This window comes from Ovis canadensis, chromosome 3 (genome assembly GCF_042477335.2).
Source record: "Ovis canadensis isolate MfBH-ARS-UI-01 breed Bighorn chromosome 3, ARS-UI_OviCan_v2, whole genome shotgun sequence".
Taxonomy (NCBI): domain Eukaryota; kingdom Metazoa; phylum Chordata; class Mammalia; order Artiodactyla; family Bovidae; genus Ovis; species Ovis canadensis.
The window spans coordinates 58737791-58751212 of NC_091247.1; the positions used below are offsets into that span (position 1 = coordinate 58737791).

The window sequence follows — 13422 nt, forward strand, 5'->3', positions numbered from 1 at the left end:
GTGCACTTTTCTGTATGTCTATTTCACCTGAAGGACAGAATGAAGATTTTGTTATTTATTACGAGAGGAGTAGCAATTTGTCTGTTACCAAGGAAGAACAAAATGAAGGAAGATGATACAAGAAGAGATGAATTGATTTTGATTGATGTGAAAATGGGGAGTCTGAGGTGAAAGTGGGCAGTGACCCAAGAATTTTAGGTATTTGTCCTCAAGATGTCTGCAACTTTTAAGTAGTATTTGTTATTACAGTAGTGGAAGATTGGAAACAATGAAATATCAAGTCATGGTTAAATAATGGCACAACCAAAAATGAAATATGACTTTGCTATTAAGAAGTAAGCCATAAATGTTTGTTTATTAAAGCCACTTATAAAAACATAGTGCAATCCCATTTTAAAAAATTATATATTTTATATTGTAGGCACAGAAAATAATCAGGAAGAATATAGCCCATAATATTAACAATGGATTATCCCTGAGGTAAAGAATTACAGATGATTCTTACTGCCTTAGCTACATTTCTTCTTCCAGTGAGCATGCATTTTTTGCAGAACACAGTAAGAAAGGAAATGCCTTGTAGGGCTGCAGCTGGGCTCATAGCCTCCTCACCAGAGTTTGTCTGCACATCCCCTCAGCTGCTAGCCTGGGGTGGCCAGGGCCTGTGCCAGCTGCTCAGTCACAATTCTCCCCTTACAAACTATAAAAATTCACCGATGACCCAGGAGCATGTTTGAATATGGAATCTCAATGTTTAGAGAAAGTTGAACTCCATTCAACTTTCGAAACATTCAAATCATGCTTGCAGAGGGTGGCCTCTCCTCTTTCATGGGTCCTTCCGCAACACAAGGGCTGGGAGAACCATCTTGGATCCAGGCTGGGATTTCCCAGAGATTTTCTTCAGAGGTCAGATTGCTCATTTTCCAGGGTTCAGTTCACTCCTTCCACTTCATTGGAAGAATTCCTATTATCTGTATAATTTCACGCTTGATTATAAAAATATAATCTGATCCTGTTCAGCAGTATCACAGAACTCTGTCAAGTTTTCTTGTCCTTTTTCATTACCTCATAGAGGCTCTAGGTACAGTCATGGGTCTATCACAGGTGCTTCAGAAATAACTAGTTCTCTTGAGGCTTGAGATCCAGCTCTCCACGCTGAGACAGAGGCCTCTGGAAGAAAGACCTCAGTTGTGTGGAGCCCCGCTAGGACTCTGATCCAGCTGTTCCCCATCTCTGGGCCTCAGTGTCCTCCTTTGTAAACTGGGTGGAGGAGAGGTTGGGGCTGAGTGGGTGCCGAGGCCCCCACCAGTTCTCACAGCCAGGTTCTGAGAACAGAGCTTGCGGTAGCTCTGGCCTGCCCGCCCTCTACCTCAGTATGGGAGCACAACAGCATGATAACCCTTGTGGTATGCCTTAGACACGAGAGTCTTGTTTTGTACGAGAGTCTTGTTTTGTATCAAAGTAAATAATAAAGAAAAAGTAACTCTTCCCACCCCACCCCCATGAAAAAGAATAATAATGAGAAGGAAGGAAGCACGGGAGAAATCGAAAGGGAAGGATTCTTGCTCCCCCTGTCAGGAGAGTTCTCAGGATGAAGTCTTGTAGTGGCTGTCACACGGGGCCCGTCGCCATGTCAGACATATTTATCTGAAAGGTTGGGCTTGCCTCCTTGTCGGACCACGGGCCTGAAAGAGAGGTGGGTGACTGTCAGTGCAGCGGGAGCCCCTGCAATTCGATGCAGCATCCACTCAAGTCTACCCACACACACCCCCACCAGCTTCCCAGCCTTCAGGGCGCTCTGAGGACTTGTCCCCAGGCCACCAGCATGGGACTAGGTGAAGGACCTCAGCAACCCTGCCAAGAAGTTTCCTTGTGCCATCCTGAAATGAGAGGCTGGAGAATGTGCCCAAGGTCATGTGGCTAGGACGGGCTAGAGCCAGCATCTGAAGCCAGTTAGTCTAGCTTCTTGGAGACTTTGTCAAGGTCCCCATGGAGGTGTGAGAAGTAAGCTGATAACCAAGCCATCATCTGAGATGATTCTCAGCCCTTGAGAGGATCACAGCGATAGAGGAGGATGTGAATGAACCACCGTCTGTCAGTCAAGTAGAGCTATTTTACCTAAAAGTCCCTTTGATGACCCAAATTTGATGTGTTAATTCACTACTGGGCTAGCACCTTCTAAATGGGCTGATTCATCGTGAGTGCCATGTCTACACACACCATCCTCCAAAACCTCGGGGTTGAAGCTGAGCTGCCCTTGGTCATCACTGAGCTTATTAACTCAGGTGTGTGAATTGCTCATAGTTTTAATCTGCATGGTTTTGTATTTTGGGACAGAGTTTTATTCTCAGTTACTCATTTCAAAATTTCAGAAAAGATAGAGATAATGGATGGTTCTCCTCCAAAATCTTTCCAATACTGAAACTGCTAAAAAATCCTTCTCTGCTCTTAAAGGGTATCCATTGGTATATCACCTTTAGTATATGCATTGGAAATTCATTACATTTCCATTGTTAAAAAATAACAATGTATAAGACACTGAACTTGGGTTTCTGAAGAGAAATATCAAGGGTGAAATGCAAACCTCAGGTATAAAACTTGAAACATTTTCATCTACTGAAAGGAATCGGTGAATAGAGTTGGTTATCGTTAACCCCCTCTTCCCTGGCTCCCAACCACAGAGAGGAGCCTGGGCTTTGAACAGAAGTTGCAGCTCTCCTGCTTGCTAGCAGTATGGCCTCAAACAAGTCACTAAAGGTCCTAAGCCTCAGTTTCCTCATCTATAAAATGGTAACCACACTGACTACTTTAAAGGTTGTTATGAAACTTGAAACTTAAAAACTTTATATATATTCATATATATAAAGCACTGGTAAACTTTAAGGTTGTTATGATTGAGTTGGCCAGAAAGTTCATTTGGGTTTTGGGAAAAACTTAAATGAACTTTTTGGCCAACCCAGTACTGTTGATGGGTGGCTCAGTGGTAAAGAATCCACCAGCCAAACAGCAGATGTGGGTTCAATTCCTGGATTGCGAAGATCCTTCAGAGAAGGAAAAGGCAACCCACTCCAGTATTCTTGCCTGGGAAATCCCATGGACAAAGGAGTCTGGTGGGCTATAGTCCATGGGGTCGCAAAGAGTTGGACACGACTGAGCAACTAAATAACAGCATTATTGATAGCTAACGTGTAGGCGTGACTCTGCCACCTTGGCTAGATTTCCTGATCTCTGAGCCAGTGACCTGTGAGATGGCACTGTGGTGATCCCCTATTGGGTTGCTGTGAGCATAAGGAATTCCCTGGGTGTGACCCCCATCACTGTGCTGGGCTAGAGAGGGCACTTGCTAGATGTTAGGGCAGTGCTGCCTCAGACTAAGCTGGAAGGAGAAAGGAGACTGAGGCCTCTCTTTCAGACACCGTTTTTCACTTATGTCTTTTCCTGATCATTTCAGAATGATCATGGGCTGGAATTGGATGAGGGGGTCACTTGAACTGCCAGATAGTTCTTTGCCTCTCTCCCTGACTTCCCCTTCTTCCCCCTCCAGTCCTTGGCAGTAAATCAAGGCCCTGAGTTGCCACAGGGAAATGAGCAACTGAGGCCTTTTTTTTTTTTTAATCGAGTGATATTTGGTTCAGGTGATAAAACTGACTCTCCCCTCCCACCACCCAAAAGCTAGATCAAACCAATGGGAAAATAAAAAGTTTTCGTAAGAAAACAACAAGACTCGGACTTCCTTAGTAGTCCAGTGGCTAAGACTCTGTGCTCCCAATGCAAGGAGCCCAGGTTTGATCCCTGGTCAGGGAACTAGATCCCACATGCTTGCAGCAAAGAGTTTCCATGCGCTGCTAAAGATCCTGTGTGCCACAAGGAAGACCCAGCGCAGCCAAATAAATAAAAACTTTAAAAGAAAGAAACCAATATTTATGAAAGAAAGAAAGAAAACAAGACTCAGACAGAATCGTCCAGATAAAAGAACCTCGGGTCTTTGGGGGCTTCCCAGGTGGCGCAGTAGTAAAGAATCCGCCTGCCAGCGCAAAAGACAAAAGAGAAGTGTGTTCGAGCCCTGGGTTGGGAAGATACCCTGGAGGAGAAAATGGCAACCCACTCCAGTGTTCTTGCCTGGAGAATCCTAGGGACAGAGGAGTCCAGTGGGTATCCACGGGGTTGCAAAGAGTCAGACATGACTGAGCACCGTGTGGATATAGGATTAAGTGGGGGAATACTTCAGGTTAGGCCAAATAAGATGGACATTTCCTGAAACCACACTGCTCTTTCCATTAGTCCAACTTCACCTCTATCTCCTCCCCTGTGTCAGCCTTCTGCCTGCATCTGTTCAGACACTATAGTAACTCCCTGGACCTCAGGACTCTGCCGCCATGACCTCTGTCTGGAAAAGATCCCCACCATCTGCTGCCTGGGATGAGCAGGTCCAGAGATTATAAGAGACTCACCTGGGACATTTGCAGACACGTCTTCGGTTCCCTGGTTAAGGAAAAAGAAGGGGTAAGATAATTATCTCACCATGGCCAACAATTCCAAACATGATTTCTGCTTCACTTTTCCTGTTTATTTAGGATTATAAGTTTTTTCTAGTGTGGCTATGACTATTTTTTTCAAAGCAAACAAGAACTACATCAACATTTTAAAAAATACATCATAGGTGTTTGGTGGTCCAGTGTATAGGACTGCACACTGCCAATGCAGAGGGCCAGGGTTTGATCCTTGATCAGGGAACTAGATCCTACATGCTAAAACTATTAATAAAAGATCCCATGTGCTGCAACTAAAACCCAGCGCAGCCAAACAAATAAATATTTGGAAAAAATACATCATAATAAAGTAAACTTGTAAAATGACAGTGCATAGTAATGACTGACACTGAAAAGAAGATTAATTTACTAAAACACAAGCTATAAAGCATATTTACATTTTATAGTTTAATAATTATTATTAAAAGTTAAAAATTAAAGTATAGTTGATTTACAATATTGTGTTAGATTCAGATGTATAGTAAAGTGATTCAGTTTTTATACATGTAAATATATATATATGTAAATATATGGGGCTTCCCTGGTGGCTCAGATGATAAAGAATCTGCTTGCAATGCAGGAGATCCAGATTTGATTCCTGGGTCAGGAAGATCCGCTAGAGGGGGAAATGACAACCCACTCTAGTATTCTTGCCTAGGAAATTCCATGGACAGAGGAGCCTGGTGGGCTACAGTCCATGGGGTCCCAAAGAGTCGGATGTGACTGATGGAATAACACATATACATATATATGTAAATGTATATATACATGTATATGTAAATAAATATTTCAGATTCTTCTCCTTTATAGATAATTACAAGATATTGAATATAGTGCTATGCAATAAGTAGCATTTAACTCTTGAGAACTGAGGTGAGGTCTTCTTTCCCACCCTTCTTCACATCACTTTAAAAAGCATTGCAAATACAGACGTGGGTGAACGTGGGTTAGTACGACCACCTGCAGTAGGATCCAAATGGGTGGGGGCTCACAAGGAGGGGGCCAAGGATAAACCACTGCCTGTAGTGGTTTTGACCCGGGCTTCCTGGGCTCTGGTGCCAGGGCCACAGCCGGGCCCCGCCCTGCTCCCATCCCCATCCTGCTGCTGCTGCTGCTAAGTGGCTTCAGTCGTGTCCAACTCTGTGCGACTCCACAGACGGCAGCCCACCAGGCTCCCCCGCCCCTGGGATTCTCCAGGCAAGAACACTGGAGTGGGTTGCGATTTCCTTCCCCATCCTAGGCGTTTGTAATAAGCCCAGACCTGCGGGCTTTGCGGGTGGAACACCCCACCCCTGCCGCTGCCGCTCCGGGGATGGGGGCTATGCCTTCCTAAAAACTTCCCGGGATGTGGAAAGAGAAGGGGTTTTCCCTGCGTTCTCTCTCCAGGAAAGACATAGGCAGTGCCTGGCCCTGCGGTGCAGCTCAAAGTTCCAAAAATCCGAACCCAACTAACTGAACTGCCCTCAAGGGCTGCCTAAAGCAAAGCGCTGCAAAAATCGGGCTGAGTCTTCCCGCGCGATTCCCCAGGACTTACGGCGGTAGCAAATGCATGTGATGACCAATGAGAGGAGAAGGACGGCGCAGGTCCCGGCCAGGGGAGCCCAGATGTAGATATCGCAGGCGAAGTCCAGCCCGCCCTTGTCCACTGACGACACAGAAGACGCGGACATTTAGGAGAGGGCCCGGGATCCCCACCCCACCCTGGGGACCCCCCCACCAACCCTATCCCACCCCGTTGGTGCGGGCACGTCCCTTTTCCCGTTCCGGCTTTCGTTTCCCCACCGCTTGGGCTGCTAGGAAGATCAGCGTGGCCCCGGCGAGGGCCTTTGCCGCGCCCGCCTCACCTGTGCTGCCCGCCGAGGGCCGGCACACCTCTGAGCGCGGAGAGACAGACCTAGTCTGCGGCGCGATGGTGGGCGCGCGCGTGGATGGCCGCATCGCCGGCGTGGTGGTGGGCTTCGCTGCGGGAACAACGGAGAGTGGTTAGGGGCCGCGCTGGAGCTGTGCCCGCGTACCCTTCCCACCTCTCCGCCAGCCTTTGCTAAGGGGGCACTCCCTCCGGATTAGCCACTGGAGGAGCCGTAGAGGCTCAGCGGAGCTCGGCGCTCAGCGCGGGGAGATGCTGAAAGACCACCTGGTCGTCTGAGAACACTGGGTGCCTTGGACATGAACACAGAGGCCCGTGCCCCTCCGCCCAGCCTCTCTCCAGGGCCCCACCAGAAACGTCGAGGGCTTGGAGGAGGCAGGGGTGGGAGGGGGGGACACCGGCCTTCTACTGATCAGCAGTGGGAAGCTCAGATAATTGAAGTGCAATAACTTGCCCAGGATCATACTAGCTCGGAACTCGAGCCCAGATCAACCAGACCTAAAAAGTCACCTTGAATTACTACCCAGTCGCACCCTAGCCTCAGTTTTCTCCTCTGTGAATTGGGAACAGTATCTAAGTAGCCCCCAGAGGCTCGAACCCCAAGAGACTCGAAAGTAGCGGTGTCCCTGTGAAAAACGGACTCAGACGCGAACCCCAAAGCCGACCCGGGGCGCCGAACCTGGCAAGAAGACAGGCACGAAGTTACTGAAGTACAGGACCGAGTTGCTCAAGACTGAGCAAAAATAGTAGCCTTGGTCCTCCTGGCGGAAGTTTCTCAGGGTGAGCTGGAATTTGGAGCCGGTGACCCTGGCGCCGGAAATGTGGTCGGGGTCCAGTCCCTGGGCTAGCTTGACCCGTTGGGACGAGAGATACATTAGGAAGGTGGGTCTGGGGTCGTCCCCGGGTATCTGGCGGAGCCAGGAGCACCCTGACGCCATGCCGGACTGCACCACCTCGCATTGCAGCTCCACCGTCTCGCCCAGTCTGGTCTCCTTCTGCGTCGGCGACATCCGGAACGAGAGCGACCCTAGGACCTTGGGGGCATCTGCAGGACACGGGTAGCGAGACTGAGCTGGGAGCCAGGCGCCGACTCCCCCACCTCCCCCAGTCCCATGCCAGCCCCGCCCCCGCCTCCCCCAGGGGTCGCCAGCTCACCGAGCAGCTGCAGGGCCAGCGGCAGGATCAGGGAGGTCAAGAGTGAGGCCATGGCGCGCTCCCCGCCGCGGAAACTCCGAGGCGCGCAGCAGCCGGTGGATCACCGACGGGAGGGCGAAGTTTCGCCCTTCGACCGGCCTCCGAGCCCGATTTCGAATTCAGAGGATGTGATGTCACTTGAAGCCCCGCGGAGAAGAGAGTCGCCCTCCTTTTCGCGGTTGTCACCCTCCAGCCCAGAGAGGGGTGGGGGTGTGGGGGTCCGTGAATGGGGGCCGTCGAGGCAATCTGGCCAGGTGGAGAACAAGGACAAGGATGGTTGGACGTGGCCCTTGGAAGGGCTAGCTTGTGGGTGTGACGGAGGCAGATAAGAGATTTCTAGAAGGGAGGGTGAGCGAGCAGGAAGGAGAGAGAAATGTCCACTTCCTTTGACCTCATTCAGAGTGGCCCTGGCACTGACAACTTGGGGCTTTAGGTCCCGGGGAAGTGGGCCCTGAGGGCTGAGGCTAAGAGGAGTTAGTGACTGGCCCACGTCTGGGGGACTCCGACAGGGGCGTCTGGGTGCCCACAGAGGAAAAAACCTTCTTCCTTCCATTGAGGAGACTTCCACCAGTCAGCCAGTCAAGCAGTGTGTGAGGTTTGTGATTTTCTGCTTCTCATCCTCTTTCCTCAGCAGTTAAACCTGGCCACCACAGCCTCATTCCTTCGAGGCCACTGCAGCAGCCTCCACACTAGCTCCTGTTCCGGCCAGTCCCCCAACCACACTACTGTGAACAGTATTCTCCAAAAGGGAATGTGATAGTGTCACTCTTGAAGCCTCCTGGTGAGGTGCAGGTCTGAGTGGAAGCTCTGCGTGGAAGCTCAGCCCTGCCTTGGCTTGGAGCCTGAGTGCTGGTTCTGCCCAGCCTCCTTCCCAGGCCCCTGTCCTGGTCTTTCCTATTCACCCCCACTACATGCCCATAGGGTAATCTTATGGTGCGCTCAGTCATGTCTGACTTTTTGCGACCCCATGGACTGTAGCCTGCCCAGGCTCCTCTGTCCGTGGCATTTTCAGGCAAGAATACTGCCAGTGGGGTTGCCATTTCCTCCTGCAGGGGAATCTTCCCAAGCCAGGGATCAAACCCGTGTCTCTAGTGTCTCCTGTGCTGGCAGGCAGATTCTTTACCGCTAGCGCCACTGATGATCTGAACTGTGCGCTCCCCATGCTGGAATGCACTTCTGTTTCAGCCCCTGGCCAGCTCCCAAGCCTTGGTATCTGAATCTCATTCTTCTGGCTCTGGGTGCTTGGCAGGCACATGTGTCAGCCTGGGTTTCTTCCTGTCTGAACCTGATACACACTTGGCCCCTTCCTTTTTTGTCTGCTGCTGTCCTGAAACCTTCCACCCCATAGTGGGTCCCCTCTCTCATTTCTTCCCACTTTGCATCCCATAGTGAGTGCAGCGATGCCCAAACTTTTTGACATCAGGGACCAGTTTAGTGGAAGACAACTTTTCCACCGACTGGAGGCAGGGGATGGTTTGGTGATGATTCAAGCACATTTTATTTATTGTGCACTTTATTATTATTATTACATCAGCTCCACTTCTGATCATCAGGCGTTAGAACCCAGGGGTTGGGGACCCCTGCCACAGTGCCTGCCCCTCATGCTGCTGCCCCTTGTTTCTAGAGACAAACCACCTGGTGTTATCTGTTCCATGTGCCTGCCCCATCCATGAGTTCTGCCAGGTGGTGAGGCCTATGTCCCCGACACCCTCCCAGATGTCGCATGTCATATCACAGCAGGCTGAGCTGTGTTTGCAAAACTGCAAAACTCCCTTCATGGAGTCTGAGCTTGAGTCTTGGATGGGATTTTTTTTTTTTAAACTTTGATGTCAACACTCTCCCTCACCCCTCTACCCAAGGCGTCCGAGGTACTTACTCTAACACACACCATTTAACATTATATATTTAGAGATATTTTTTAAGTGTCTTTTAAATTACAAAAGTTATATATTATTGAAAAACTTCAGACAATACAAAAAAAGAGTATGGGGAAGTTTCCCTGTCTCAACTCTCCTCCCATCGTCCATTCTCTAGAGAAAACCACTTATGTGTGCCCCTCATATATAGTCTATGCACAAACAGATGCTTATACATCATCTTAGACACATGGCTGTACTATACACATATTTTTTCGCAACCTGCATTTTTTATCTAAGAGTAGAAGAGGGAAGCTTTTCATGTCAGCACCTGTAGATGCACCCATACTTCTAAAAAGTGTATTTTATATGCTTAGTTGTGTTTGACTCTTTTTTTTGATCCCAAGGGCTGTAGCCCACCAGGTTCCTCTGTCCATGGGATTTCCCAGGCAGGAATACTGGAGTGGGTTGCCATTTCCTTCGCCAGCATTTTATATGAGTGTTCCATAATTTAGTTTCCCTATTAACAGACATTTAAGGAGTTTCTCAATTTTTAAAAAAGCACTTCTTTACTTATTTGGTTGTGCTGGGTCTTAGTTGCAGCATGTGGGATCTAATTCCCTGACCAGGGATGGAACCCCAGGCTCCCTGGATTGGGAGTGTGGAATCAGCCACTGGACCACCAGGGAAGTCCCAGCCGTTTCTCAATTTTTGCAGTTACTAGTAAAGCTGTAGTAGATCCAGTGCATCTATATCAGTGAGCAATCACTCATGTTCATGGAACATTTTCAAATGGAGGACTAGGGAAGTTGAGGAAGGAAAACCCTTTGTAATGATGGCTATGACTGTGGCACAAGCAGTGGTTCCCCTGGCATACCAATACGTGTGTGTGTTTGTGTCCCTGGCTGCGTAGACACAGAGCTGTGCCTTAACTCACATGAGTGAGGGTCACAAGGAAACAGCCAAGTCCAGATACACCCCTGACAAGGCAGTCCTCATTTTAAATAATTTCCCATTTTGCTTCATCTCTGTTCCCACTGCAGGAGTGTTAAATGGCCCTTTTGGCCAAAGGATGCCATCAGGAGGGAGGTGAAGAGGATGACCGGCCACGAAGGTACACCTTGCTGGTGGAGGAAGCATTGGAGGGAAGCCAGAGTCAACCTGCAGGTATTTGGATCTTGGGGACCAGGTTCCTGAGGATGACGATGCCCAGGTTCTGGGGTATAAAGCTTGAAAATAGAATCGTCCTATCCCACCCTCCCGGAAGTGAGCTGTAACTAGCGTGGAGGTCTTCTAGCCTTGCTACTTAGAAAAGTGTCAACCAGGGGGCTGGCAGCCCCCTTGTGCAGAGCATGACAGAGGATGGGGGGATGTCAGGGCAACATGTCAAACCCACCGAGGAGGCTCTGTGACCCCAGTGTTATTTTTCAGAGAGCTGGTAGATTTTCGGCATAACCACAGTGACATCCGCCCTGCCGCAGACAGAACAGATGCAACTGTGCACGTTCTGGCGATGCTTGTTTGCTGCAGGGCCAGGTGTGCAGAGGGCTGGGTGAGGACTGCCAGGTGAGCTCCGCATCCCACACTGGCACTCACATGGGGTAGATGAAGAAATGGGAGTAGCCTCACTCTCAAACTCCTTATTTTTAAACACACTCAGGGAGTGACAGGGTAACAGAGTCACCAGTTTCTGTGACAGAGAGGCTGGCACTCTTCCAGCGCTTCTGGTCCCTTTCAGTGAAGACCTTGTCCTGCTCACCTAGTCTGTGCTCCATCCTGCCAGGGCTTTCCATGGTCCCTTAGAAAACACCAGTTTTTATGCTGGTTTAAATAAGTCACCAGTTTCTAGGCCGAATTTAATCAGGTCTTTGCTTTCCTCAAGGTATATGTTATTTTTTTTAAGATTTTTTTTTAATGTGGCCCATTGTAAGTCTTTATTGAATTTGTTACAATATTGCCTCTGTTTTATGATTTTTTTTTTTTTTTTGGCTGATGGGGTATGTAGAATCTTAACTCCCTCACCAGGAATCGAACCCACATGCCCTGCATTGAAAGGCAAAATGATAACCACTGAACCACCAGGGAAGTCCGAAGGTATATGTTCTTAAACCACAGAACTACTCAGTGGTAAAGAAACCACTTGCCAAGGAGGAGACACAGGTTCAGTCCCTGGGTCAGGAAGATCCCTTGGAGAAGGAAATGGCAACCCACTCCAGTATTTTTGCCTGGGAAATCCTATGGATAGAGGAGACTAGTGAGCTACAGTCCATGGCATCACAAAAGAGTTGGACACGATAGAGCATGCACACACATACACACATTAATTAAAGACCTATTCAGAATGTATAACTGGGTGGGGTAGTGGTAGGAAATTAGTCAGGGCCCTGGGCCCCAGCTCCTAAGATGCTGACCCAGGGCCAACCTGGAATCATGGTGTTGGAAGTTAGCTGTTGTCTCCCCTTGCTGGTCCAGGAGATATTACCATCTCCTGGAAAAGAGTTAGCTTACGTGGGCCTAGAAAGGTCTTTGAACTCTAGAATTATAAGGGCCTTGCTTTATCTCAATCACAAACACCTGTTAATTCTATCTCACTTCTGCCATTGCCACTTTTCTCTACCCTCAACCCCCCAAGTTCAACTAGGCAACTGTCATCTCTTATCTTGACATTTTGCAGTGGTCTTCTAACTGACCACCCCATTTCTACTCCAGTCTCTTCCAGTGCTCCTGGTCCCGTTCAGTGAAAATCTTGTGCTGCTAATCCTGGGCTCCATCCTACAAGGGCTTCCTACGGTCCCAGGGGGAACACTGGGTGATCCTGAATGTTGTTGGAGGCCCTGCACACTTGGGTCTGCAGCTCCATCTTCATCTTCTCCTGTTTGCCTTCTTCACACCTCCTATGCTTGGTGTCTCTTGGCTTCTCAAAGAGACCTTGCTCCTTTCCACCTCAGTGTCATTAAACATGCTATTCCCTTAGCCTGGATTGTTCTCAGCTCTGCTGTCTGCTTAGTAATCTTCTCTTCCTCAAGTCCCAGCCCAAGCATCTCCTCCTTCTGGGGCTCAGTACCTTACCCACCCCTCCCCCTGCTCCTAGGAAGTATAGACCATAGGCTTCTTGGTGTCACCTGGACCTTGAGCATTCCTAGACTGAAGCACTTACTCTGCCCAGCAGTGGTTTATTTGTTCATCCAGCTTGATGACCAGAACCTTGGTCCCTTGAGGAAGAGACCTCATCTTGTTCATGGTTTTTATCATGGTGCCTAACAGGACTTGCTACACATTTGGTCTTCAAAAACCCTGTTTGGTAAAAGCTAAATGCAGGTAAAAGCAGAGTAGAGCAGACAAGAAGATGTGGAGATAGTTCATTTCAGATAAGAGTGCTCAGGTAAGGCTTTACAAAGTGGCTGGCTATAGATAAAGTAAGAATAGGGAGAGAGGTTATTTTTAATGAGGCATTTAACACATTTCCCTGGTGGCACAGGGAACAAGAATCTGCTGGCCAATGCAGGGGACACAGGTTTGATCCCTGGTCTGGGAAGATTCCTCATGCTTCAGAGAAACTAAGTCTAAAGCTGCAACTGCTAAAGCCCGCGTGTCTAGAACCTGTGCTCTGCAATAAGGGAAGCCATCACAATGAGAAGCCCATGCGCTGCAACCAAGATAGACCCCCTCCTTGCCACAGCTAGAGAAAGCCCGCATGCAGCAATGGAGAGCCAGCACAAGCAAAAATTGAATAAATGAATATTAAAAAAAGAAGAATGAGGCACTTGACTCCTAATCAAGATGCTGCTGACACCATGTTTTAATACGTAGTAATGGTATGGTTGAAGGGAGAAGGAGGAGAAGGAGGAAGGGGAGAAGATGGACTCATTCAAAAGCAAGGTGAATGTGTCCGCAGTGTAGGGGTGGAAGCGGGGTTGAAATCAGGAGCCAGGGGCTCTGTTCCTGAGCCTGTGTCTTGAGGGTCCATCTTGAAGCAGTG

The 13422-nt window shown here is 48.8% G+C and overlaps 1 protein-coding gene across 2 annotated transcripts in view; it reads right to left on the reverse strand.

Annotated features, from left to right (window-relative positions):
- Positions 1-336: 336 nt before the first annotated feature.
- Positions 337-13422, reverse strand: part of CD8A (CD8 subunit alpha) — a 46192-nt gene continuing 33106 nt past the window's right edge. The window contains exons 2-7 of one of the 2 annotated variants that reach the window (XM_069583187.1): positions 7549-7833; positions 7073-7438; positions 6371-6487; positions 6061-6171; positions 4449-4479; positions 337-1682 (exon numbers count right to left, since the gene is read on the reverse strand). In XM_069583187.1, the coding sequence (XP_069439288.1) occupies positions 1631-1682; positions 4449-4479; positions 6061-6171; positions 6371-6487; positions 7073-7438; positions 7549-7600 (729 nt within the window). In that variant the 5' untranslated portion in view covers positions 7601-7833 and the 3' untranslated portion in view covers positions 337-1630. Of the gene's footprint in view, positions 1683-4448; positions 4480-6060; positions 6172-6370; positions 6488-7072; positions 7439-7548; positions 8092-13422 lie in introns of those variants that run through there. The other variant, XM_069583186.1, reaches the window with a different exon arrangement.